Genomic DNA, 26,918 nt, shown 5'->3' with positions numbered 1-26,918 from the left:
TGTTTTGGGACATAAGGTTTCTGAACAGCCTGAACCTTGCCCAAAATGTGGAAAAGAAAAAGAAAATCAGACCAAATGCCAAAGTTGTGGTATTGTTTTTCATAATGATTTACAAAGAAATTGCCAACAAGCTGGAACTCTGAATGAATCTACTGGACCATTACTAAGAACATCAATTCATCAGAACTCTGGAGGACAGAAGTCACAAAACACAGGATTGACAGTTAAAAAGTTTTATGGGAACAGTGCGGAAGAAATTCCATCTGATATTTTGCTGACCTGTGATGCTAGCAGACATAATTACATACAGACAAGTGGAAAAGTCATTTTACCCGGAGGAAAAATACCTAAAATTACAAACCCGAAAGAACAAAAGACAAGTGTGTCAGATCTAAATGATCCAAGTAAGTATCCTCTTCTTGTTTTCTCCTTTCCCTCCCATGGCCTGCAGTGCCTCCTGCCTTTGCTCCTCAGCGCCTGGGGTCCAGGTGTGCACTGCCACACTTAGAATAGCTGTATTCTTAAATGATTAACACCTAGTATTTTTATTGTGTCTTTAACAAACAATCATAGATCAATACAATATTTGAGACATAGAAAGGAGTCAGTGGAAATTAGTTCTCTTACCACAGTGTAAAAATAGTGTGTGAACAGTTTAAAGCCATGTTAAAGAAAGTGCACCCACAACCTACAAGTTAGTAGGTACCAGTTACTGTGATAGTATTTTACATACCCTTTTTTCCTTGCCACAATTCTGTGAAATAGATACCATGGTTGTTTCTGATTTCATAGAGGAGAGAAATTGGATCAAATAATCAGCTTTGAAAATAATAGAAGGTCAGTATTTGTTGTAAAACTGGATAACAAAATCAAAGAGATAAATTAATATTTCTAGAATGATGACCCTCAGGGGCTTGTACATTACTCAGTATTAATTGAACATGTATGTGTGGGATACTAAAAAGAAAACTGCCCCTGTAAGTGCATACATCATGCTTTCTTTACCTACCTCCCTGTTAAGGTTACTTACAGAAGTAAGTAACTCACAGGCAGCTGTATTGCCAGAATATCTTTAGCTAACTTTTTACTGTTATGCAGGAACACTTTAAAGTGTATGAATGGGAGCTGGAGAGATGGCTCAGAGGTTAAGAGTGCCACCTGTTCTTCCAGACGTCCTGAGTTCAATTCCCAGCAACCACATGGTGGCTCACAACCGTTTATAATGTGATCTGGTGCTTTCTTTTGGCTTACAGGTGTACATTCAGGCAGAAGACTGTACACATAATAAATAAATAAATAAATAAATCAGTCAATCAATCAATCTTTTTTTTAAGTGTGTGCATTAACCTAGGGTATTTTTAATGTTTTTCAGTGTGATGCATAATTTTAGCTTCTAGAATATAGCACTGAGCAAGACATTATGCCAGCTGTTAGAGTTGCAAGTGGCTTACAACAAAGAGTGATACAACATTGAAATCACGAGTAACTCTCTGTCTCTGTGCTTACATTAGTTTAGGTTATCTATTAAAAAGTGATTTTCAAGCTAATATTTTATGACAAAACATGAAGAGTTTTGAAGGTCGAGAGAGTAGTTGGCAAATTCTTGCTAGTGTTCCTGGAGTGAGGAATTGGGATCTACTCCATGCATAGTGTGAATGGCTCCAGGAGTTTGATACAGGGACAGATTTGATAAGGTATAGTAATGAGCACAGGATCTAAGAGCAGCTTGTCATTACAGTTCTCTTCTTCATGTTTAAAAGCAAGACTTATTGAACATTATTGGTACAGTTACTCCTCAGGACCAGTTATAATTTTAGTGTTTTCTATTATAAGGCAAAATTATTTGGCCAGAAATTTTAAATGTATATTATTCTGAACATAATTTGTATATTTTCAAATCATAAGTTGTAACTCTGTAATAGACCTGTGGATAGTTTTGTGAGTTACTGATGTAGATGTGTGGCCTAGTGACTATATCATGTTTTATTTTTTCTTTGGTAATACTAGAGATTTGAACCCAGGGCCTCATGCATGCTAGGTTAGTGCTCTGCTGCTGAGTTGTATCCCCAACCCTGGTAGTGGTGATTATAGAAGCTCTGAGCATAAAGAGTTGATTTCATATTTGCCAAACATTTTTGAAAAGATTATGAATCACTATTTTTTTAACTTTTTATGAGATAAAGTAGATATATACATTTTAAAATACCTACCTGTCTATCTGTCTGTCTATCTATTTATTTATTTATTTTTGTGGAGTCAGTTCTTGCCTTCCAACTCTACATGAATTCCAGTGACCAAACCCCGGGCACTGGACTTGTGTAGCTAGTGATTTCACGTGCTCAGCCATTTCGTGGGTTCCTCCTTCATTTGCTTTTATTGATCTGATATGGAGAAGATCTAAAACAAATTTAGTATATTTCCCAGGTCAGTTTTTAACTCACAGAAATGAAATATAAATGTAAATTTTTTCCATGTAAAATTTGAATTTTCTTTATGATTTTAGTCATTTTGTCCAGTGATGATGATGAAGATGAAAGGACTAGCAGAAGAGAGAGCATCTCCCCGCTGCCTGCTGACTCAGCGTGTTCTTCCCCAGCACCATCTACTGGAAAAGTAGAAGCTGCACTGAATGCAAATACAAGCAGAACCGAGCAGGAGCCTAGAAGCAATCAAGCAGAGTCAGAGTTAAATACAGTTGTTATCCCAAGAAAAGTAAGAATGAAGGACCAGGTATGTTGAAATAAAGGTTTTTCCTTTGGAGTATTACCTCTGTTTTAGAAGAATAATTTGTTAGTGACAGCAGAAGATGGCTTTTTTATTAATTCATGTACAAATGCTGTTAAAATTTTGTTTTAGAAAATCATAGAACTAAATGTTATTAAGAGTGAGTAAATAGGACAGGTGAGACAAACCTAATACCCAATACTCTAATTTCAATATTCAAGACCTACATGATGGAAAGAATAAAATCAACTCCTAGAAATTGTCCTCTGACTTCCATGTGCTTTGGTATTTTATGTATAATCCCCAAACATAAATAAACGCTTTAAAAAAGTAAATAACTAAAACTGAGGATAAAAAAAAAAAAGAATAAAGAGTACCAGATGTAACCAATCTTTTGACATTGTAAGGTGACAGTCACTGTGAGGTGATGGTCTTTATCAGATAAACTACAGAGTTCATGCCTGAGACTTGAGCCGTTGAATTGTTATAAATATCACACTGTTTTAAGTAAGTTTATGATTGTGTTCATAGCTGTTGTTGGCTGTACATACACTCATCAGAGCATAAGTTGGATGTGTTGTCAGATGTAAATTACTACATTAAAAAGTATAAATTAGAAGCTGGGCATGGTGACACACACCTTTAATCCTAGCACTCGGGAGGCAGAGGCAAAGGCAGGCGGATCTCTGAGTTTGAGGCCAGCCTGGTCTACAAAGCAAGTACAGGACTGCCAGGACTACGTACAGTGACCCTGTCTCTAAACTGCCCCGGCCCCCAAAATAGTAAGGAAGTACTTACTAAAGAAAATGAAATATAACTAGTTTCTAAGTAGACGTTTAAAAATTAGTACAAAGTAGTATGGTAAGAATATAAGGGAAGAGGAGGGCACTTTTTTGTTTTGGCAGTAGAAAAGAAAGCTGTGGCTTTTAGGGAAAGCGATTTAAAAAAAACCAGCATATCTTAAATATTTTAATATGTTTCATTTGACCTTATAGAGTCCTTTTCAAAGGATTTCTTCCTTCTTTCCCAAGATGTGAAGTATTTATACAAGATTGTTAGTGAGCATTGTGCCTCATGGCTGTAGTCCTAACACTTGATGAGCCGAAGCAGGATTGCTGCACGTTTGATTGGTTTAGAGAGGCTAACAAGATAGAGGAATATATAAATATATAAATTTATAAAATGAACATTGTCTTTAGCAGAGAAAACAGCTTTACTATGGAAACGAGAAAAAACTGTCATCTTAAGAAATGAGAAACAGCAAAAGCAACTCAGGATTACTTTTCAAAATGGGTTAGTGTTTATACAGTCTTAGTGCCTTTCTAAGCGTGACAGCACAAGCAAAATAAGTTATAGGTGCATTTTACTAAAGAGAGATTCAGATCAGTATATGGAACATGACCAGGATCTGCTAGGTTATAATGTGAGAAGAAATAGCATCAGCTTACAGATCTTGTCAGTTGATTCTTTAAAAGAAATGAAAGGACTAAGCAGGAGAGATTATTAACGTGCCTGCCACTGAGCCAGACAACCTGAGCTCCATCTTTCGTACCTGTGTAGACAATCAAGTGTGGATTATAATCCAGCACTGGAGAGGTAGGCATGGATGCACCCCTGAGTTCACTAGCCAGTCAGCCTTACCCAGTGAGCGAGCCCCCTAGTTCCCAGTGAGACACTGATACATGCTGACATAAAGATGCTTGCCCACTGGTGCTCACACAAGCGCGAGAGCACTGAAAATGAAAAAAGTCAGATGGTAATTGGTTGATGAATGTGAATATGAATTGCTCCTTGTCAACTATACAGATTGCCAAAAGGTTTTTTTAACTGTTGTAGTGCTCCAGTGGTGGTTTTTAAAAAAGGGTCTTTGCGTCATTTTAATAATTTAGGAAAATACTCATAATAAACAGTTTCTTAGCCTGAGAAAGCAGTGTATAATAAAACTATAGCTATATGGTGTAGTATATATTTTCTTGGAGGATCCTGGACATGTCAGGTCTATGACTGAGTCTCACTTTCTAGCCCCATCTACCCTCAAACTCACGTTATAGCCCAGGCCAGCCTTACATTCTCAGATGTACTTCTGCATTAGCTGAAATTACAGACATGGAAGAAGCCTGGTTCAGGCTAACTTCAGTTCGGGTAATGGTCTCTAGCTCCATCCATGATGTTACAAATGATAGCACTTCATGTTTCTCTCTGTCTGAGAAGTACTTCAGTGTGTCTGTTTGCCATGTCTGTTTCATTCAGCCGGTGAAGTGCACTTAAGTTGTTTCTCTTCGAGTACTGTGGTAGTCATGGGAGTGTGCACATCTCTTTGGTTGGCTGGTTTCATGTAATTCTGATAGTAGCATTAGTTTTATTCTATTTTTAATTTTTGGAAAAATCTATCAGTTCTATAATGGTCATAGTAATTTACAGTGTCCCTCTTTTCTGCATCCTTGCCATCAGCTGTTGTCCATTTTTCTGTTGCTATTTTGAGATACTTTGTTAGGTATATTGCTTGCAAATTTCTTCTTATGTCTTTCAGACGTTTTTGTGGATTTTTTTGTGCTTTCATGTCATGTATAAAATGTCTATTGCCATTTCATCATTTAGAAGTCCATTGTATTTGTCTGCACATGTTTTATTGTTTTGAGGTTGTATTGTATGTCTAATCCATTTAGAAATGATTTTTATATATAGCCAGAGATGGGAGTATTTTTAGTATTTATTTAAGAATATTTTTAATTTTTAAAAAAATATATGAGTGCTTTGCATACATGTGTATCTGTGCATCACTGACCACCAGATTCCTACCATGTGGGTACTGTGAATTGAACTTAGGTCCTCCAAAAGAGCAGCAACTGCTCTTAAGCTATGAACCATCTCTGCTTGTTGATACTACATTTTTCCTGCATTTTTTTGTGGAAAAAGACTGTTTTTTCTCTAGTGTATATTCTTAGCCCCTGGGGCTGGAGAGATGGCTCAGAGGTTAAGAACATTGCCTGCTCTTCCAGAGGTCCTGAGTTCAATTCCCAACAACCACATAGTGGCTCATGATCATCTATAATGTGATCTAATGTCCTCTTCTTGCCTGCAGGAATACATGCAGACAGAACACCATATACATAATAAATAAATAAATATTTTAAAAAATGATATGTTACCTGAGGCAGGGCACTTGGGGTGCTGAGACAAGACAATCCTGAGTAGGAGGGCATCAGAGACTACATGAAAATTCAGTTTCAAAAAACCAAAACACGGACTGGAATGATAGCTTCACTGTTAAAGATTAAAACTCATGAGAGTTCAGTTCCAGCACCCATAGCAATTCAAGCTTTCCCTAGTTTTCTATAGTATAGCTATATATACATCTATGTATACACATTGTTCATTAAAACAAAACAAAATATTTTAGAAATCATTTGCCTGTAGAAGCATGAATTTAATTTACTTCCAGTTTTTTTTTTTTTTTAATTCTGTTCCATTGTTCTATGTTCTGTTGGCTGGCCTATTGGTCTGTGTCTGTTGTACTACCATGCTGTTTTGATTACTATGGCTTTAGAGTATATTTTGAAGTCTGATGATAGCTCTTTTCTTCTTAACATTACTATAGTATTCAGGGATGTTTTTTCTTTTATCTTTGTGATTGCATAGTTGCATATAACAGTTAAGACTTGTGTATTTTAATAATAAAGCTTCTATACCAATCTAAGATGCCTTTTCCTCTGTATATCTTTAGTTTCTTTCTCATAGATACAAGTAATATCTTTTCCTAATTTTATGCCTAGAAGTTTTATTTTCTTTTAGCAACTGGTTTTTTGGTTTGTTTATTTGTTCGTTTGTTTGTTTGTTGTACTTCAAATAATTGGCTATAGGTATATGGCAGCATTGTTGATTTTATTGGTTTATTTCATATCCTGGGACTCTGAATTGCTTATACTGATATCTTGGGGTGATCTGTGAGGGACTATGTACATTCACTGCTTTCAGCGTGTGTTTTGTCCTATGACAGACCCCAGAAGTATTTCAGGATGACAATGGGACTACTGCCTGTCCTGCATAATGTACTTAGCTTTTGTTGTTTAGTTGGTTGGCTTGGATATGTTTTCTTAATTTTCTATCTAGAACATGTTTTATTCTTTGATGGTAATATAATTAATTGTGGGCTACAGAAAAATTAAAGTCTGAAGTGCTCCAAAGAGCAAAACTTCTTAGGTGGTTTTGGGATTTTGAAATTTTCGATGCTTAGCTAGTAAAATTTATACAAATATTCCAAAATCTGAAACACTTCTGATAGCACACATTCAGATAAGGTATATGCAGCTTATATAAACACAATTAAATTTAATTGCAATTATAAACATAAAATATTGTTTATATTGCCACTTGAGTTTGTGAGTGTGAGTATGGAGTCATTCAGGCATTTATTAGACATTTATTTATTTAATGTGGAACGGGTGCATCTCCCACAATGCAGGTGTGAGGGTCAGAGGACAGGTGCCAGAGTCAGTTCTTTGCTTTATCCATGTAAGTTGTGGGGGTTGGACTCAGGTCACAGGCTTGGAGTAGGTGTCTGTACCTACTGAGCCATATTACTAGTTCTAGTACAAGTAATCTGTGTGAATATATAAAATACCCTTTTTAAATATTAATATTCTCTTGAACATTTTCTTTCTAAAGAAAACAAGACAAAATATGCCTCAAGTTCAACCACTGTTATTCATTACTAGCATCCATTCATCGTGTCTGTGCATCAGCAGTCACCTCTGATCTGCTCTGGGCACATTACTCTTGAGTAGAGACCTTTCCCCCCTCAAGACAGGATTTCTTTGTGTAGCCCTGGCTATCCTGGAACTCATTCTGTAGGCCAGGCTATCCTCAAACTCAGAGCCTGTCTCTGCCTTCCAAGTGCTAGGATTAAAGGAGCGTGCTACCACTGCCTCGTGCATAGAGGTATTCCTAGTCTTCATTACTTTTCATTTTAGGAAACAGAAGCTTAAGGAAGTTACTGATTTTTGCAAAATCATTAATTTGTAGTTTGCCTGTGATTTAAACAAAGCCAGTGTGATTTATTTCCGTTTTGACCACCGTGTTTGAATTTCAAGTCATAAGTTGATAATTTCTGTTACCTCTCACATTGAGGAAGGACAGTCAGTTCAACTAGTGACATTTCTCATATTGGGTCTTTGTGCATGTGTGTTTGGTTTGCAGTCTTGTTACAGTTTTTACTATGTGAAATTTTTCTTTTTCTTTTCAGCTTGGCAATTCCATCAGCACACCTCTAAAGCGTCGTAAAATAAACACTCATGTAACTTCAGTTCACACTGTGTCTTTAAACCCAAACTTTGGCAGTGTCATTTTAAACTGCCGCAGTATACGAGTTGGAGCACTCTTCCGACTATTGGTGGAGCCTGTAATTGTAAGTACTTTCTTAAGCTGTGACTGTATTGCTAACAAGAATCACGTGCAACTGACAGTAGTTTTAAAGTGGGTTGAATCATTGAAGTTAATCAAATACCAAAATTACTTAGAGATTTCAGATTGCTTTAAGAGTATATAAATACTCATTTATATATTGCCCATTATAAACTGGGAGATAAGACTATATAATGTAACATTCAAAGTAACGTTAGACTTACTGTAGGAGATGCGTGTGACTCTTACTCGTACTTACAGCTCAGGCCCGTCAGTATTTTACTCTACAGGGTGGGTACCCCATTCCAAAAATTCAAGATCCTCTGAAGTCTGAAACTTAAGAGAGCTGACAGGAACTTAAAGGTTTTGTATGGCTGGATATGGTGGTATATACTCTGAGCCAGATATGCTGGTATGTACTCCCAGCCATTTTGGAGGTTGGGTGTGGTGGCGTGGTTCAGTGCAAGCAAACAAAATAGACCAGCTTTGATACTAGAGGCGGGGCACATTCGTCAGTCTCAAAATAAAGGTTGAGTTGGCCTTAACGGCTGGAGCTCAGTGGTGGGCCTCAGGGTTAGCCCGCTCAACATTGTATTCAGGCACCAGTGGTGGTTGGCAGACATGAGTAAAGTTTTAGATTTTGGAGCATTTAAAATTTTTATTTTCTGATCAGACATGTTTAAATATTAAAGTTTAAATAATTATTCCACATGAACATCTCCAAAATGTCAATCCTATTCAGTCCTCACCATTTTAGAATTTTGGGTATGAAGTACTTGGTCTGTGTTTTCTTTTCATGTACCTGATTAGTACTGTTAATATTGGTACCTCTTACTCATCAGTGCACTTCTGATTCTCTTAATTTCAATACCTGCAAGATAACTTGATGCAGGTCTTAATGACAAGTTGAAATAATTAGAAAATTAAACCATTTTATAATCACCAGTAAATTATTCAGGGAAAGACTGTCAGTAAAAAATATCTACACTCTTTAAGTATCTTTGCTTGAATTGCTTAGTTACAAATGGATAAACAAAAACAGTGCAAAAGCCTAGCAGTCACTACTGAGGCAGGTGATAAAGTTTAACACGATCAGTGGGGTAGCCTGACATTTGTGGGAGGAAAGTGTGGGTCTCAGCACGTGGTCATCCATGGGCTCCTTTTACTGAAAATGTATGGCCTGGATATGGAGATGGGAAAACACCCCTCTAGCAGATTGCATGTTTTATACAAGTAGAATTTATAAAAGCCATATCATGAAGAATAGGCAAGTTTGTAGTGTAGAGTAGACACAGTTGATATATGCTATGTAATATTGACAGTAATAAAGTTAAAACTAGTAAAAATAAATTACAAGTCAAAACAAAGATTGAATAATTGTAAGCATTTACAGAAATTTAAGTTTAAACTGTGTTAAGGAAGCTCATCTTGGTCTCTTAGATGTGGTAATGATGTTTTAGTTATATAGTAAAATGTTCCGTTTTTAAAATAGTCATGCCAAAGGTATGAAGTAATGACTGCTCCCTGCTTTGTGCCTCTCCCCCTTTTTTCAAAGTAAAAATGAAATGTATAAAGTAATATAGTAGATATTGAAAATATAATGAATCTAGGAAAGGGTTGTTAGGTAGGTATTCGTTGTAGTATTCTCTGTTATAAAAGTTCAAAATATATGAGGTGGGTTTTTTGTTTTTAAAGGGTGGATATTTTCATCTTAGATTTAAGCACCTGCTGTGTGGCTCAGTTTTTCTGCCCTTTGTCTACTTATGGATGGTATGTGCCAATTAGAGTATGTGGAACAAAATCTCAATAGGTCTATCAATACTAATTTTCCCTTTTGTTTTTTAAGTTTTCTTTAGAGTCAATCAAGATACATCTAGATGGTAAGCTTTTTTTTTAAATCTGTTAATTTATTAAAGCTTTATCTAAACTGATCCATTCTTAAAGTTATAAGTAATTGTAGAATTTGTTAATTAATTAACATTTTTTGTTGTTGTTGTTGTTGTTTTTGTTTTTTCAAGACAAGGTTTCTCTGTGTAGCCTTGGCTGTCCTGGACTCACTTTGTAGACCAGGCTGGCCTCGAACTCACAGAGATCCACCTGCCTCTGCCTCCATAGTACTGGGATTAAAGGTGTGCACCACCTCTACCCGACTCTAGTTAACACATATTATAAAGGGCTTCATGTGATTTCATTCTGCAGTGTAGCAAAGCCTAATATTTTAGAGTCTCTTTTATTTGGTAAAAATATGTTTATAAATGCAATTTTTTGTCTTTGTTTGTTTTTGGTTTTCCAAGACAGGGTTTCTCTTGTAGTCCTGGCTGTTCTGGGCTTGCTTTGTAGATCAGGCTGGCCTCGAACGCACAGCTCTGCCTTCCTCTGCCTCCTGAATGCTGGGATTAAAAGTGTGAGCCACCACATAAGAATAGTATAGAGTATGGTAAATGATTAATTTTACGTTTGTATTTTCTCTAGTTTGGGTTAGTTTTCTTAAAAATTTACCCCTTTTTATTTCTCTTTTCCCTCTAGGACCAGAAAATGATCCTATAGAAATTATATTAAATACCTCTGATCTAACTAAATGTGAATGGTGTAATGTCTGGAAATTACCAGTCGTGTTTTTCCAGGCAGTCCCACCTATTTATCAGAAGCTGAGCATACAGCTGCAAATGAATAAAGAAGACAGAGTTTGGAATGGCTGTAAAGGAGTTAGCAGGCTAACAAGTAAGTTTGCAGACGCATTGCAGTCGAGACAGACGGTCTGCTGAGCAGCAGAATAATAATGTTCGGAAAAATAGAAGGTTTTATGTTTTGGTAGCTTTGGTAACATTTTCTGGGTAACAATGTTTATTGTGTGTCCCCCTTGTACCAGAGCTTATAATCATCTAGGAAATAATTGGTTAGCACTCTTCTTATCTCTGTGTGCATGTACAGATGGGGAAGCCAGCGGTCACCCTCGGGTGTTGTCTGGCGTTTTGAGACTGGGCTTTTCACTGCGCTGAGACTTACCCTATAGGCTGTGCTGCTGGGTCCGCAGGCAGGGGCCTGCCTGTTTCCTGTCTCTGTCTCCCAGCACTGGGATCATAAGCCTATGCCACCATGCCCAGCTTTTTAATGTGGGTTCTGGGAATCAGAGTGAGGTTCTTTCTTATGCTGGGATGGTAAGCGCTTTACTGACTCAGTTGTTTCCCCAATCCTCTTTTGGCTCTTTCTTTTCTTTTCTATCTTTTTTTCTTCTCTTTTTCATTTTTCTTTTCTTTTTCTTTTTCTTTCTTTCTTTTTTTTTCTTTTTTTTGAAAGAGTGTTTCAGTATTCAGGCTTTCCACACTCTCTTGCCAGTCATCCTGCCTTCACTTTACAAGTGCTGAAATGAAAGGCCTGAGTTTCCGTACCCATCACTTGTTCATATGCTTTAAAATTGTCTATTTACTTACTTTATTCTTTCTGCCTTATAGTTGTATTTATTTCTTTACAGGTTTAGAAGAACAGTACATTATTCTAATTTTTCAAACTGCCCTTGATCATCAGGCAGATATGGTCTTTCAAAGTATAATTACTGACATTGGCATAAAGAATAAAGTTTCCAACTTTTTTGCAAAAATTCCTTTTGAAGAAGCCAATAGCAGACTCGTTGCCTGTACAAGAAGCTATGAAGAGAGCATCAAAGGAAACTGTGCGCAAAAAGAGAACAAAGTGAAAACTGTAATTATATTTAAAAATCTTAGAGTAATTTTAATAATGGGTAATTGTGCTTGTTTTTTGTGATGCTAGGGAATCAAATCCAGGGTTTCTACATACATATGCTAGGCAGACACCTTGCCATCGAGCCACACCCCCAATAATAATGAATAATTTAAAAACGAACTGTTTTAATAGTACTCATTTTTATGTTAGACCTTAAAATTTCATTTTAAAATTAAAGATTTTCCCCCCTGGTTTTTTATTTTTTCGTAACAGAGGATCTCTGTGTAGCCCTGGCTGCCCTGGACTTGCTTTCTAGATCAGGTTGGCCTCAAACTCAGAGACCTACCTGCCTCTGCATTCCTGAGTGCTGGGATTACAGACATTGGCCACTGTAACAGGCAAAAAATTTAAGTTTAAAACAATGTGTGATATAAGTTTTAAGGTCTCTTTTAGTTCCTTTTCACACTCTGTTCTTTTCCTTTTCTCCCCTCTCTCTTTACACTGCCTTCCGAGCATACATGTACCAGCACTGCTTACTCAACTCAGTTGTTACCGTGTGTGTTTTGGTGCTGAAGTTTAGTTTCCCTGTGCATAATACACATTTGTTTTAACATAGTTGACAACATTGGAAACAAAAAAATACACACTGAGTTTGTTGAAATCTGCATGTAGTTACATAGAAATGCCTCAAAATTAGGTAAGTCAGGCTGCATGAACCATAAGCCCCAGGAATACAATACCATATCTACAGCAGTTCAGTTTTGCTAGTTTTGACTTTTGAGGTTTGCTTAGTTTATTAGAAATAAAACTTTGAACCTGGCTACAAACTTAGAAATGTGGACTATTCACAGCATAATTTGATGGGTTTTGTTTGTTTCAGGGTCTTATAAACTGACTGCTAAGTGGTAGTCCACCTGTACATCTTAGATTTTGAGATTACATTTGAGTCCATCACATCCAGATGAAAACTTTTGTTTCTGTTTGTTTGGTTTGGTTTTCTTTTTGTTCTTGTTGTTTGGTCATTTTTGAAGTGGGTCCTCGTCTGCATTTCTGGCTAGCCTAGGACTTACTACAGACCTGGCTAGCTTCAAACTCAATAATCTGCCTGTTTTCCACCCCCCACTGATGGGCTAGGATTAAAGGTGTCTATCACCATGATGGACAGCTTTTTCTCCTCAGTGCACCCCTGAACAGTTATTCTTCAGCTTAGCTGAGCTAGACCTCAAAGGTGTAGTGGGAGGCAAGAAAGGGAAGACGAGGGATCCTGCCTCTTGCAGAGACTTAAAGAAAGAAAACAGAGCTGGAATGGACTCAGGGTTTCACTGAACCGTATGTGTTTAGCACCTGCGCCTCCACTTCCCAAGACTGTGTAGCATTTGGACTAAAGTAGGTTTCCACTACTGTCAGGAAAAAAAAGGGACAACTTCAAATTTTACCAGTCTGACTCCATATGAATAGTAGAAATAAGCTGGAAAAACTGTTTGCCCTTATCACTTGAAAGCTACTAGCGAATGTAGCCATATTCCTAGCTTTTTGTGGCCCCCCCACCTTTGGCTTTTCGAGAAGACAGAGTTTCTCTGTGTAATAGCCCTGACTGCCCTGGACTCTCTTTGTAGACCAGGCTGGCATGGAGCTCACAGCCATCCGCCTGCCTCTGCCTCACGAATGCTGGGATTAAAAGGGCATGCTACTATGCCCAGCCATTACTTCTCATTTTAAAGCACTGTCATGCTTTATTAGTTTGTCATTTCTAGTCTTTGATGATTGATTGGCAACCAGGCTGTCTGAAGCCTCCAGCTAGCTCCTCCCCATGTCTCCTGAGTGCTTAGGCTGCACGTGTGCATGTTCCATGGAAATGCCTTTTCTGCCCTGGACTTGCTCATTTTATTAAGTTTCCTATTTAACTTCACAAATTGATTATATTTTCTGTCAGGTGTCCTTTGAATCAAAAATACAACTTAGAAGCAAGCAAGAACTGCAGTTTTTTGATGATGAAGAAGAAACTGGAGAGAGCCATACAATCTTCATTGGCCCTGTAGAAAAGTGAGAAAATTCTTTTATCTTCTCAGTGCTTAAAAATGTCCATTTCAAAAAAATAAAATGTTCATTTCTGTGTTAATTAATGTTTTCTTTTTCCTTTATTATAGGTTGATAGTGTATCCACCACCACCAGCTAAGGGAGGCATATCTGTAACTAACGAGGACCTGCACTGTCTAACTGAAGGAGAATTTTTAAATGATGTTATTATTGACTTTTATTTGAAGTAAGCTAACTAATTTATTAGTAAACCTTTAACATTCTGCCATTGTATATCTTTAAATCTTTGTTTTCTAAAGTCAGACATTTGACTGGAATTTTTCTCAGTGCCATATACTTTGACACTTGAGAAGAATAATCCTCTACTCAAGTATTCTTTCTGTGTTTCCTCATTTTTAAAATGAGAATAAAGGGTTGTGAGAGTTGAATGAGGTCATACGTGTGAGGTAGTAAGGAAGTACTTCCCGCAGTTCTCATAAATACTAGCTTACTGTGTGTATCCTGGCATGGGTAACCAAAGGGCCACAGATAGGAAACAAAACAGAAAGTAGTCTCCAGTCTCTTGTTTTCTAGTTTATTTCAGTATATTTCTTAACTTGAAAGTGTGTTTTGAAACCTGATTGTTGAAACCTGTAAAATTAGTTTAGTTGCCGAGTAATGGAATTTATCTCACATTTTGAGGGAAAAGACTTATAACTCCTACACCAAGGAATCTGCTACCCTCTTTTGGCCTCCACTGGCACTAGCACTCACATGCACACAAAACAAAGTGTGAACAACAGGTTTTTAATGATGTTTTGGGTTAATGATAGCATTATAGCTCACCTGGGCTTAGATAGGAACACTGCATAGCATGTATGAAATCCTTAAAGATTTATATCTAACTGTCCTATAAATTTAAAAGGATTGTTGAAATTTCCAGCTGTGCTGTTTTAAAAGTATTTTGAAGTTCTGTTGGTAGGAAAATATGCTTTTATACCTTGGAGAATTAACCTCTATCATTATATGACACTCTTCCTTATCCCCGATCTTCCTCTTCTCGAGTCCGCTTTGTTGACAGTATTGATGTTTCTTTTCACTTTCATTGCAAGCACTTCATCCTTTTACTTTTAACCTTTTAAGTCTGTATTTGATTTTTTTGGGGGGGGGTCACTATTTTATTATTACTACTATTATATGTGTAGTATATAATACATCTAATATATATTCAAGTAAAATATGAATATACATAAAATGAAAATAAATTTTAAAAATATGGATTTGTATATATGTAAAAGTTTGGAACTTTTGCTTTTTGCTTATTGGGTGGTAGGGGTCATGTTTCTTCCACTGTGTTAATTCTGGATGTTAAACTCAAGATGTCAGGCTTCAGGTCAAGTATGTTTACCTTCTGAGCCATATTGCTAACCCCAAGGAGGTTTTTTTGGTTTTTTATTTTATTCTCTTCGGTTTTGGTTTGGAGACAGGAAGGACCTTGTTCTCAAACTCACAGCAATCCTCTTGTCTCAGCTTTCCAAATGTTGGGATTACAAGGAGGGGGACTATCATACCTGGCTTGTCAGTTTCCATAAACTACAAATAACTTGTTCCCACCTTTGTTTACTTAATTCAAATTTTGGAGTTTTTGAAAGTCTCATGCACTAGCATAACCTGCACCGCATAGCCATTGAACTTGGGCTATAGCCTAAACAACCCTAGGAATTTCTAAATTTTCCCTATGCCTCGTCTTGAATGTGAAAAAAATGTAGTTATGAGTAACAGCGCCCAACTCATTTTATGTTTTCAAAAGTAGCCTTTGGCCCAGCAAGAGTAGCATGGTTTGGCCTGGAGAGATGTCTCAGGGGTTAAGAGTACTGGCTGCTCTTCCAGAGGCCATGAGTTCAATCCCAGCAACCACATGGTGGCTCACAACCATCTGTAATGAGATCTGGTGCCCTCTTCTGGCCTTTAAGCATACATGCAGGCAGAATACTATACACATAATAATAAATAGATTAAATTTTTAAAAAAAGCCTTCTAACTCGTTTACTGTATGTTCAGTTTAGAACATTATTGTAGAATCAATTGTGTGTTGCAGTGGTTAACTTTTATAATGCCTTTTGTAGGGCCCCCTGAGCTGTTTCAGTATAAGAAGTCTTTCAGGTTGTATTCTTAGGTTGAGTTTTGGGCCAGGGAGAGAGTTCAGCGGGTGAAAATTCTTGACATGCACCATGCAAGCTTGACAACCTGAGTTTGATCCCCAGAAGCCACAGTGAGAAGAAAATACTGACTCAACAGAGTTGTCTCCACATGCACATTTTGGTGTGCGTGTTGCTCCCTTCCAGACACACAACAGTAGTAATATAAATTTTAAAAAACTTGAACTTTGAAATTATCAAATGATATAAAGTAAAAGACCTCAAGACTGTGCCCTTTTTAATCCTGGCACTCGGGAGGCAGAGACAGGCAGACCTCTTGAGTATTAGTCTCCAGCAGAGTAACAAGAAAAAATGAAAACAAATAAAAGAATGCTTTTTAAAAAGATTCTCTCCCCTATCCGGCCCCCAAGACAGGGTCTTTTTGTTTAACACTGGCTGTCCTGGAACTCACTCTGTAGACCAGACTGGACTTGATTGAACTCAAGGATCTGCCTGCGTCTGCCTCCCAAATGCTGGGATTAAAGGCGTGTGCCGCCACCACCACCACCAGTCTTAAAAGATCATTAAATTTTTATTTCATGTCTATGAATGCTTGCTCAGGTGTTTGTGCACCATTTGCATACCAGGAGCTAGAGTTACAGATGCCTGTGTGCTCTGGCCACCAAACCTAGTTCTTGGGAGAGCAGCACATAATCTTACCCCTGAGTCAGACATCTCTACAGCCTCAAGACTAGCTTCTTTGTTGTTGGGTTTTTTGTTTTGTTTTGTTTTTTGGTTGTGTTTTGTTTTTGTTTGTTTGTTTTTCAAGACAGGATTTCTCTGTGTAGCCTTGACTGTCCTGGACCTGCTTTGTAGACCAGGCTGGCCTTGAACTCACAGCGGCCTGCCTGCCTCTGCCTCCCAAGTGCTGGGATTAAAGGTGTGCGCCACCATGCCTGGCTTAAGACTAGCTTCTTCCTCTGCATAATATGCTTGAAATTTGTCTTTATTGTCCTTTGTATAGCAGCCCTTCTTCTGTTGAGTAAGAGTCTGTCATACACTTTATTTTTCCATTCATTAGATAGTGTTTCTTCCAATTTCTTTACACTGGTTTAAGTAATATATCTAGGAATGCCTCTATATATTATTTTTGTATAGATATAATTTTTCTGGCTTTATTTTTCCATTCATTAGTTAATTAGTGTTTCTGCCAATTTTTTTACACTGTTATAAACAATATGTCTATGAATGGTCTTATGTTTTTTTTTATATAGATGTAATTTTTCTGTCTTAGAGTTTGTTTTAAAATAAATCTTTCAAGTTACAGTTTTAAGTCTAAAAAAGACCACTTTAAATTGCCTAAAGGTGTTTTGGTGACTATTGCATCAAATACATGAAGTAAACTTCATTTCTAAGAGATAATGATTATGGTGGCCAAATAAAATATATCATTGCCTGACTAGTTGTATATTGAGTAATCTATTATATAATAATTGTTTTTGCTTAAAATAGATACTTGGTGCTTGAAAAACTGAAGAAAGAAGACGCTGACCGAATTCATATATTCAGTTCTTTTTTCTATAAACGCCTTAATCAGAGAGAGAGGAAAAATGCTGAGACAACTAATCTATCGTAAGTCAGATTCTTACCAGTTCATTGAGTACTTTTCCTTAGTGTCCATGGGTATTAGTTCTCTCTCCCCTCCCCCATCTTGCATGAGATCTCAGATTTTGACATGCTGTAGTATTCAAATTTGACCTGTGTACAGAGTATTTGTAGCATGGTGTAAGTACGTTAGGTGCTTGTTTAGGCCGCGCTCTTCAGTGGGTCATGACAGGGAAAGGGCATGTATGCTTATACTTTTCCTCAAAAATATTTTCATTTCTCAATTTGTTAAATTCACGGAAGGGTCTGTGATATTTGAAAGCAAAGCCCAGTAGAAGCCCCACAGATCTCTGTAGTCATATGCTTATTTCTTGAATCTGTCACCAGGAAAAGCACACCAGCTCAGGTTCATTTTTATTCTTCATGAATTTATATAATTTCAGCTGCCCTAAGGTAATTTTGCACTATTTTTAAGGGCTTTATTAAAAAAAAACAAAAACAAAACTCTTTTACTTCTATTTAGCAATATCATTTATTTCTGTCCCAGCCCTCAGAATATCATTGATTATACCCTGATCGCTTTAGAATACCTAGAATTCAGAGGCTGTAGGTCTAGTACCTAGAACAGTGGTGCCCAAATAGGACTCATTTGTATTTCTTAGATGGGCATGGAACCGTCTCTGTGACACTGTGCTCTGAGTGTTCCTCAGTGATGCTAAGAGAGGAAACTTGCCTCTGTTCCGTTTTTTTCTAGTTCTCTTTGTGGGCTGAGGACTGAGCCCCGAGCCTTGCTTGTGCTTGGCAAACAGGTACTGTCTACCACTGAGCATGCCCAGCCCTTAATCTCTCTCTCTCTCTTTTCTTTTCTCCCTGCCCCCCACCCCCTTTTGGTTTTTTGAGACAGGCTTTCTCTTGGAACTTGCTCTGTAGTCTAAGCTAGCCTCAAACTCAGATAGATATTCACCTACCTCTACCTCCTGAGTGCTGGAATTAAAGGTGTGCACCACCACCATCTGGCATTTAATCTGTACTCTTAATAAACTCTTAAAATGATTGTTCTCAGACAAGTTAAGGAAATTCCATTCTGTTCTCACACCTGAGTTCTTTACACTTTGTCTCTACGTAGTGATGACATTCAGGTCTTATGCTTGGCTTTAACTGGCCAAAATATTCAAGACTTGGTGCATTTGCTTGTAACTACATTGAAATGTCTTGAGTTGGGATTGTTATTCCAGATATAAATTATGTTTTCTACTATTTAAGAATTTCCTAATTTTATATCACAGACTTGAAATAAATTTTTGACCACTGTTCATAATTTATGGTGTTGCTTTATTGTCAAATAGTGCATATTTTACCTGCTCCCTTCCTTTCAATTACCAGTGAGTCATGCTCTGATAATTATCTCAGTATAGTTGCTAATAGCAGCGCTGCACCAGTAAAATGGTAATGACAAAAAGAATTTCAGCCAGGAGAAGCACTGGCACTCCCTAGAATGTTGTAAAATCAACTACAGACTCCTCCCTGTGAATGCAGTGGTGAGGTTTCATGCCTTCCCTTCCTGGCTGCATCTAAGATACCTGTTCATGGGGCTGGAGTGACAGTAGAGAGCACTTACCTGCCTTACAGACTAGGGTTTGGTTCCCAGCACCAGATGGCACCTAGTGGCAGTCTGTTCCTACAGTTCTAGGGGATCCAGTGCCCTCTTCTGACTTGAGGGCACCAAGCACATATACATAGGCAAAACACTTAGACATATAAAATAAAAATGAGTTTATTTTTAAATATAAAAATTTTTTCCTCAACTTGTTAAAGCCTTAAGTGAAACTGTGATATTACAGCTGAATCTCTTAATTTGTAAGTCGCTGCATATAAGCTATAACTGTAATGGCACTTTAGAAAGGTATTCTTTCTTTCTTACAGGATACAACAAAAACGACATGGGAGAGTGAAAACATGGACCCGGCATGTAGATATTTTTGAGAAGGATTTTATTTTTGTACCCCTTAATGAAGCGTGAGTAAAATTCTGTGGGATGTAAATCGCTCTGTAGTATAAGCTAGCCTCGAACTCAGATAGATACTGACCTACCTCTTTACCTCCTGAGTGCTGGGATTAAAGGTGTGCACCACCACCATCGGCGTTTAACCTGTATTCCTAATAAACTCCAGATTCTATGTGAGTAAATGTGATGATACTCTTTTTTCAAATGAAGGATATGTTTTAAAACATCTTTCTGACATTTGTTGTATATATTAAAAATATTTATTGTATGAAATTAAACAGTTTTCTACTGAGTTATAAGATACAGAATTTTGTAGAAAGTACTTTTTTAAAAAGATGCTTACGCGATACAATATAGTCTATAGAGATCACCTTGTTTTAAAAAATGATTGGGTCACAGAGAAGAATTTGAATCTTTAGTTATATATGTTACTGTAGTCATGGCTTCTTGGGAGACTAAGACACAACAATCACTTCAACACAATTATTTGAAGTTAATTTGAGCAAATATATTAAGGCCTTTTAAAACAGATAATAAATACTATGTTTGGGGGCTATCACTAGCAGGCTGCTTGGCTTGTTTGTGGAAGGGCCTCAGGTCTGTCCCCAGCACTGCCGTGTATGGGGGGCGGGGAGCATGCATGTGTGTGAGCATGTACAAGTGAGTGGTGTGTGTGTGTGTGTGTGTGTGTGTGTGAGACGTTTTAGTTAGGACGCCTCAGCTCTGTTAAGTTAGGCATCACTTATAGCTACAAAGCACAGCTTTTCAAGATTGTATTTTTATGTGTAATAAAATTCAAAATCAAGGTTGAAATTTATGCTGTATAATAAATAAGATTTCGTGGAATGTATTATATGATGTAGCACACAGTTTTTAAGAGAAAAGAGTTGTTTATAGGAAATAAGTATAAGAAAAGTGATAGAGAACCAACAAAGATGCATGCCAATGCAAGATTCTGCAAGGGGGCTGCACCTATGAGTTGATGAAAAACAGTCTGCAAATTTCTAGGTTATTCATTTATTTATTTGGTTTTTCGAGGTAGGGTCTCTCTGTGTAGCCCTGGCTGTCCTGGACTCGCTCTGTAGACCAGGCTGGCCTCGAACTCATAGTGATCCACCTGCCTCTGCCTCCTGAGTGCTGGGATTAAGAGGTTAATGCCGCATTGCTAGATAGGCCACCATAGGTTTGTCATCTTCTACTTCATTTTAGTAATGTTTTTTGGTTTTGTTTTTAAATGAGATAAGGTCTCGCTATGTAGCCTTGATAGTCTGTTTCTAAATAGACTGGGCTCCGTCAACTCAAAAAGCTCTATCTCCTGAGTGCTAGGATTAAAAGCATGTACCACCATGCCCAGACTGATGATTTTTAAAAAACATTTACTTTTATTTTACATATATGAGTTTGCCTGCATTTATATGCACCAGTGCTGCCCTTGGGGGCCAGGGAAGGACATTAGATGCCCTAGAAGTGGAGTTGACAATGTTTGTAAGATGCCATTGGGTACTAGGAACTGACCCTGGGGCTCTCTGCCAGAGTAGTAAGTCTGCTTAGCCACTGAGCCGTCTTTCTAACCCCATGATGCTGATGTTTTAGGCCCTGTGTTTTTATGGTTAGAAGAGATCACATGCCTCAGCGTTGTCCTTTAAGTTAGTAGAAAGGAAAGGCATTTGGCCTAGTATTTAAGTGAGGCAACAGACACGGTATGACTTCTCCTACTGGCATGGTTAGAGAGTATATAGTTGTTAGACTACAGTCACTACAATATAGATTGAAAATTACCACAGTGCATCATATTTCATAAATAATGATTTTCAAGATTTTATGTAGTCCAAGCCACCCTCAGACTTGATACGTACCTAGAGATGTCCTTGAACCCTTGGTCCTTCTTCCTCTCACCCGTTAGGAGAACAGTCATTTGCCACCATGCGTTGCTGTAGCCTGTTTTTGAAACACCTCTCTACATTTTACCGTTTTTAAAACTGAGGTGGAACTTGGATTTCCTGTGGTTTTGTTATTGAAATAAGGACATTGATATACTCTTTCTTTTCCTTTAGCCTGACCTAAGACCATTGTATACTGATAATTAATTATTAAGAATAGGAAAGAAGTATTCATGCATCTGGCCTTTTGGTTGTATGGGGGTGAATTGGGGGGGGGGTCGTTGTTTTTTGAGACAGGGTCTCACTGTGTAGCTTTGGTTTAGATAGACCTTGTTATATAGACCAGGCTGGTCTCAAGTTCATAAAGATCAGCCAGCCTCTGCCTTCTCCGTTCTGGGATTAAAGGCACGCAACACCACACTAGGGTCCATTTGACCCCTTCTGTTGGTTTGGTTGCCTTTTTTTTTTTTTTCTTTTTTCTTTTTCTTTTTTTCTTTTCCTTTCTTTTTTTTTTTTTTTTGAGACAGAGTTTCTCTGTGTAGCCTTGGCTATCCTAGACTCGATTTGTAGACCAGGCTGGCCTTGAACTCAAGCGAGCCACCTGCCTCTGCCTCCCAAGTGCGGAGATTACAGGCGTGCACCACCACGCCTGGCCCGTTTGACCCTTTTAATACTGAGAATAAAACCAGTCTTTGATCTTTGTCCTAAATACTTTCAGATAAAGGACAGTATTGTTCATAGTACCACCTTGGGAGTTCTCTAATACAGACAGAAATAATAATACAAAGTTACTTAATGATGTCATGGTGTTCTGGTTAGGGATATAGCTCTAATACAGACAGAAATAATAATACAGAATTACCTAATGATGTCATGGTGTTCCGGTTAGGGATATAGCTCAGTGGCAGGGTACTTGCCTAACAGGATCAAAGCCCTGGGTTTGAAGAAAAAAATAAATTTTTTCTATTGAGGAAATATTTTGGGGGCATTTTACTGTATGACACATATTGTACTCAGTAATAAACCTTCTTAATCTATAGCCTATCTGTTGCATACTGATACATAGCTGTGGCTAGTAAATACCTTATGACTGTGAGGCGTGGTTTGGTTTGGTTTGTTTTTTTCTGGTGGATTATACTCTACTGCTGAAGGTTGTAATACCTGAGTATAGTGACATCCACTGTGTTGATAGCTAAAACTCCTTACTAATACTTGAAATTTTATAATATGCCATTTCTTTTTAATATTAACACATTTATATTTCAACATAGCATAAAACTAAGGATTATTTAGATGTATTTTTTTATAACCCTTTCCCACTTTAACAATAGGAGACATGATAAAAAAATTTCTTTTGAATGGATTTCAAAATCAAAAGATTCAGAAGAAGCTGAGTGTGGTGGTGTACATCTTTTATCCCAGCACTTAGAAGGCAGAGGCAGGTGAATGAATCACTGTGAGTTCTAGGCCAGCCTGGTCTACAAAATGAGTCCAGGATGGCCAAGGCTACATAGAGAAACTGTGTCTCAAAAAACCAAAAAAAAAGAAAGAAAAAAGAGTTAAGTGATGGTTTGCAAGAGTAAATGTAATAATCCTATCATAATTATTAATTATAGTAATAATTTGGTAATTTTAGGCACACAACCCTAACAACAACAAATTAATGGACGTAGTATGCTAGTCACTGATAAAATAAGCAAGGAGAGAACAGTTATAAATGATACAAAAAATTTAAAAGATCAGTGTTTGTTCACAAATTTGTAAAAAAGATGGCCTTTCCCAATGATGTATTTAGTAGTGTTGTTTGTTTTTACAGTGCACACTGGTTTTTGGCTGTTGTTTGTTTCCCTGGTTTGGAAAAACCAAAATATGAACCTAATCCTCATTACCATGAAAAAGCAGTCATGCAAAAAAGTTCAAGTGCAGAAGACAGTTGTGTTTCTTCTGCCAGTGAGATGGATGCTTGTTCACAGAACTCTGCTGCCAAGCCTGTGATTAAGAAGATGCTAAACAGAAAGCATTGCTTAACTGTAACTGATTCAAGTGCTGCACAGGAAGAAAGTGAGCCTTGTTATCGGAGAAACACTTGCAGTGTGAAATGCAGTGTGAAAAAAAAAAACCATGCTATACATGAAAATGAAGAGCCAAATAGCAGAGAATCTTCATGCCAGGAAGTTACTGATAGAACTGAAATCAAGAATGGCTTGCAAGAGGAATGCTTAAATTCTGTCCATCATCCAGGTATGTACTGATATATTATGAAAGGGGGCAAGAACTCAAAGTAGAATTGCCGAAGTTGTGTATCTTTTTTGGTAAGGCTTACTGAGGTCTGTCGTGAGAATTTTGGAGTTTTGGCCTCTTTAAAAAACACAGAGATATTGTAAGATTATGTTTCATTTAATCCCAAGAGATATTGTAAGATTATGTTTCATTTACTCCCAGGTGTAGGGATGTGGGGCTGCTTTGCAGCGACTTGTGCTTCAGCAGAGACGTGGTTTTGCCAGCTGCAGATAATTTGTGTGATGTTTGGAATTCTGGGGACTTTTCAGAGGGTATATAAATGTGAGGGCCCAGAGAGGGGGTGGATTGTTGTTTGGTTGTTGACTGCTATTGGTGTTGCTCAAAGAAGAAACAATAATAAGAAATTAGATATCCTGGCAAGGAAGATCAAACGTTCCCCTAAGGGGCTCGGCCTCGCTCATCAGGCAAGAAGTAGTCTAATGATAACATCGCCCCCCTTTCTAACCTCTGCCTCTATTCAGGGATCTTCTTCCTTTTCTCTCTCATATCTAGTGATGGGGAGTAAAAAGGGCTGGGGGAGGCCACAGGGGATAAAGGGTAGGGAGAAAAAAAAAAAGGAACCCATAAGGTAGCAAAGGCTGGGTTACAGAAGCAGATTTTACTTACAGTAACATTAGCTCATGGGTATCACTTAAGTTTTATTAATGTATTCAGTCATGAAATCACTATGAAAACCAACATTAGAATCATTCCATTACTCAAAAAATCTGGTGTCTCTTATGCAGTCAGTCTCATCTCTTTACCTTGAGAAGCAGAACTAGCATCTCTAGGTGAAATTGATGCACACTGAAAAACTATTGTATAGCAAGTTGTAGGCACACTAAAATTGTTATATACTATTACCTTCCAGTAGTCTATGTAAGATATGTGTGAAAAGTAATTTCATGCTTAGGCTTGAGTTTCATCTCCTTGATATCACAAGTGTTATATACAAATAACTCTAAATTCAAAGGAAAAATAAACCTTGAAATTTGTAATTCTGCTCCAGATATTTAATCTGGATAAACAAGCTTCCTATTTTCCACTTATAAGAGCTTGACTCATTTTATTTCATAGAAATTTTTCAATATTCAAAACATACAGTTAAATATATATAAGCAAATATATCTAGTTTTCTCAATGTTCAGATTGGTATATTGACTTCAGATGGCCAAAAGAAAGAAAGGAAAGCTTTCTCTTTCAAAGTTGAGATCCCTGTTTCTTGTTCTCCTTCATTTGGTTCTGTAGAAAAGGGCTATTTCTCTAATGACTTGGATTTCCCTTCAACTCTAATGAATTGGTCCTCTTTTTCTTCATTTAGAAACTATTGTTTCTAGTTCCTTTAACAGAAATCTAAAATTATGACCAAAATTTTTTGATATCAAGTCAGTTTCCTCTCTAATCCACAGGTGCTCCATGTGCTCACCTCGCGTTATCCTAGTTAGAGTCACTATTGCTGTGACAAAACACTGTGACCAAAAGCAGCTAGAGGAGGAAAGCGTTTACTTGGCTTATGCACAGACCTCACTGTTCATCATTTGAGGAAGTCGGAACAGGAGCTCAAGCAGGGTAGCCAGTTGGAAGCAGGAACTGATGCAGAAACCCTGGAGGAGTGCTGCTTGCCATGCTTTCTTATAGAAAGCCAGGGATGCTCCTGCCCACAATGTACTAGGCCCTGTCACATCAATCACACATTTTAAAAATGTTCAACATGCTTGCTTACAGCCCAATCTCATGAAGGCATTTTTCAGTCAAGCTTCCCTCCTCTCAGATGACTATAGCTTGTGTCAAATTGACCGGCACAGGCATTATTCAATCACATATACATCAAAACATCTTATTCTAACCTGTGTTTTCAGGGTGGCCCTTTATGTCTATTTCTGAGTATCAAACCTCACACGTTCTAGGCAAGCACTTTACCAATCTCCAGCCCCAAGACTATGTTCAGGTATTATGTGTCAATCTAAAACTTGTCTGAGCCGGGCATGGTGGCACATGCCTTTAATCCCAGCACTCAGGAGGCAGAGGCAGGCAGATTGCTTTGAGTTCGAGGCCAGCCTGGTCTACAAAGCGACTCCAGGATAGCCAAGGCCACATAGGGAAATTCTGTCTGGAAAAACAAAAAAACAAAAACAAAAAACAAAAAACCCCAAAAACAACAACAAAAAACCCTTGTCTGAGCTGGCCATGGTGGCTTATGCCTTTAATCACAGCACTTGGGAGCAGAGGCAGGTGGATCTCTCTGAGTTGGAGGCCAGCCTGGTCTAACAAAGAGAGTTCCAGGACAGCCAGGGATACACAGGGAAACCCTGTGTAAAACCAGCTTGTCTGTTCCATAAAACTGCACAGTATTTGTGAATTAGGAGTTTCACTTCTGGCCTGGTAGCACATACCTCTAGTCTTAGCCCTTGAGAAGTAGAGACAGAAAGATCAGAGATTGATGGCCATCCATAACTACTACGTTACATGTTCAAAGTCAGTTGAAACCCTTTCTCAAAAGCTAAAAAAGCCAAGGATGTGGGGCATAGGTGCTGCTGAGTGTTTGTAAGGATGTGTTACTAGACTAACCTTCAAAAGGTCCTGGAGCCGTGAGATGGAAAGAACAAGAACAAAATTGGTCCTTAAAAACCAAACGGGCTGGAGAGATGGCGCAGAGCTTAAGAGCACTGACTGCTCTCTCAGAAGTCCTGAGTTCAATTCACAGCAGCCACATGGTGGTTCACAACCGTCCATAGTGTAATGTAATGCTGTCTTCCTTTGTGCAGGAGTACCTGCAGACACAGCACTGTATACGTAATAAATTAATTTTAAAAAATCAAGCAACCTAGTCTACAAAGCAAGTCTAGGATAGCCAAGGCTACACAGAGAAAGCCTGTCTCAAACATCCCTGCCCTCCCCACATCAAACAGATGAAATCTTCATCTAGGTTACTTTCCAGTCCAGTTCATTATATAGTTAAGCAAAGTAGGTAAGCACACCACGTGATTATTAACCTGGAATTCTGTCAGTGTTGGTATTTTAATTGATTTTTTAAAACCTAATTATTTGTATGAAATCTCCAGAACCAGAATATGTATAGAGTAGTAATTGATTGCTTAGGATGTTCAGCAGGAAAAGACAAAGCAAGGAATATGGAAACAGGACAGTGTGGCTATGGGATTTCTTCTTGAGACTTTGAAATTGATTGT

General features: G+C 37.8%; 1 protein-coding gene across 7 annotated transcripts in view; it reads left to right on the top strand.

The window, feature by feature from the left end:
* SENP6 (SUMO specific peptidase 6) overlaps positions 1-26,918 on the top strand; it is an 83,341-nt gene that overhangs the window by 45,350 nt on the left and 11,073 nt on the right. For all 7 annotated transcript variants that reach the window (XM_084754265.1, XM_084754263.1, XM_084754262.1 and 4 more), the window contains 11 exons: positions 17-404; positions 2,504-2,730; positions 7,967-8,128; positions 9,971-10,004; positions 10,651-10,845; positions 11,597-11,823; positions 13,739-13,848; positions 13,953-14,069; positions 17,473-17,592; positions 19,489-19,581; positions 23,267-23,691. In XM_084754265.1, coding sequence (XP_084610391.1) covers positions 17-404; positions 2,504-2,730; positions 7,967-8,128; positions 9,971-10,004; positions 10,651-10,845; positions 11,597-11,823; positions 13,739-13,848; positions 13,953-14,069; positions 17,473-17,592; positions 19,489-19,581; positions 23,267-23,691 — 2,098 coding nt within the window. The remainder of the gene's footprint in view (positions 1-16; positions 405-2,503; positions 2,731-7,966; positions 8,129-9,970; positions 10,005-10,650; positions 10,846-11,596; positions 11,824-13,738; positions 13,849-13,952; positions 14,070-17,472; positions 17,593-19,488; positions 19,582-23,266; positions 23,692-26,918) is intronic.

The sequence above is a fragment of the Acomys minous genome (assembly GCF_964271855.1).
Source record: "Acomys minous genome assembly, chromosome: 13".
Taxonomy (NCBI): domain Eukaryota; kingdom Metazoa; phylum Chordata; class Mammalia; order Rodentia; family Muridae; genus Acomys; species Acomys minous.
Note: the sequence above shows the minus strand (reverse complement) of the source record. Positions and strands in the feature narration are given on the sequence as shown.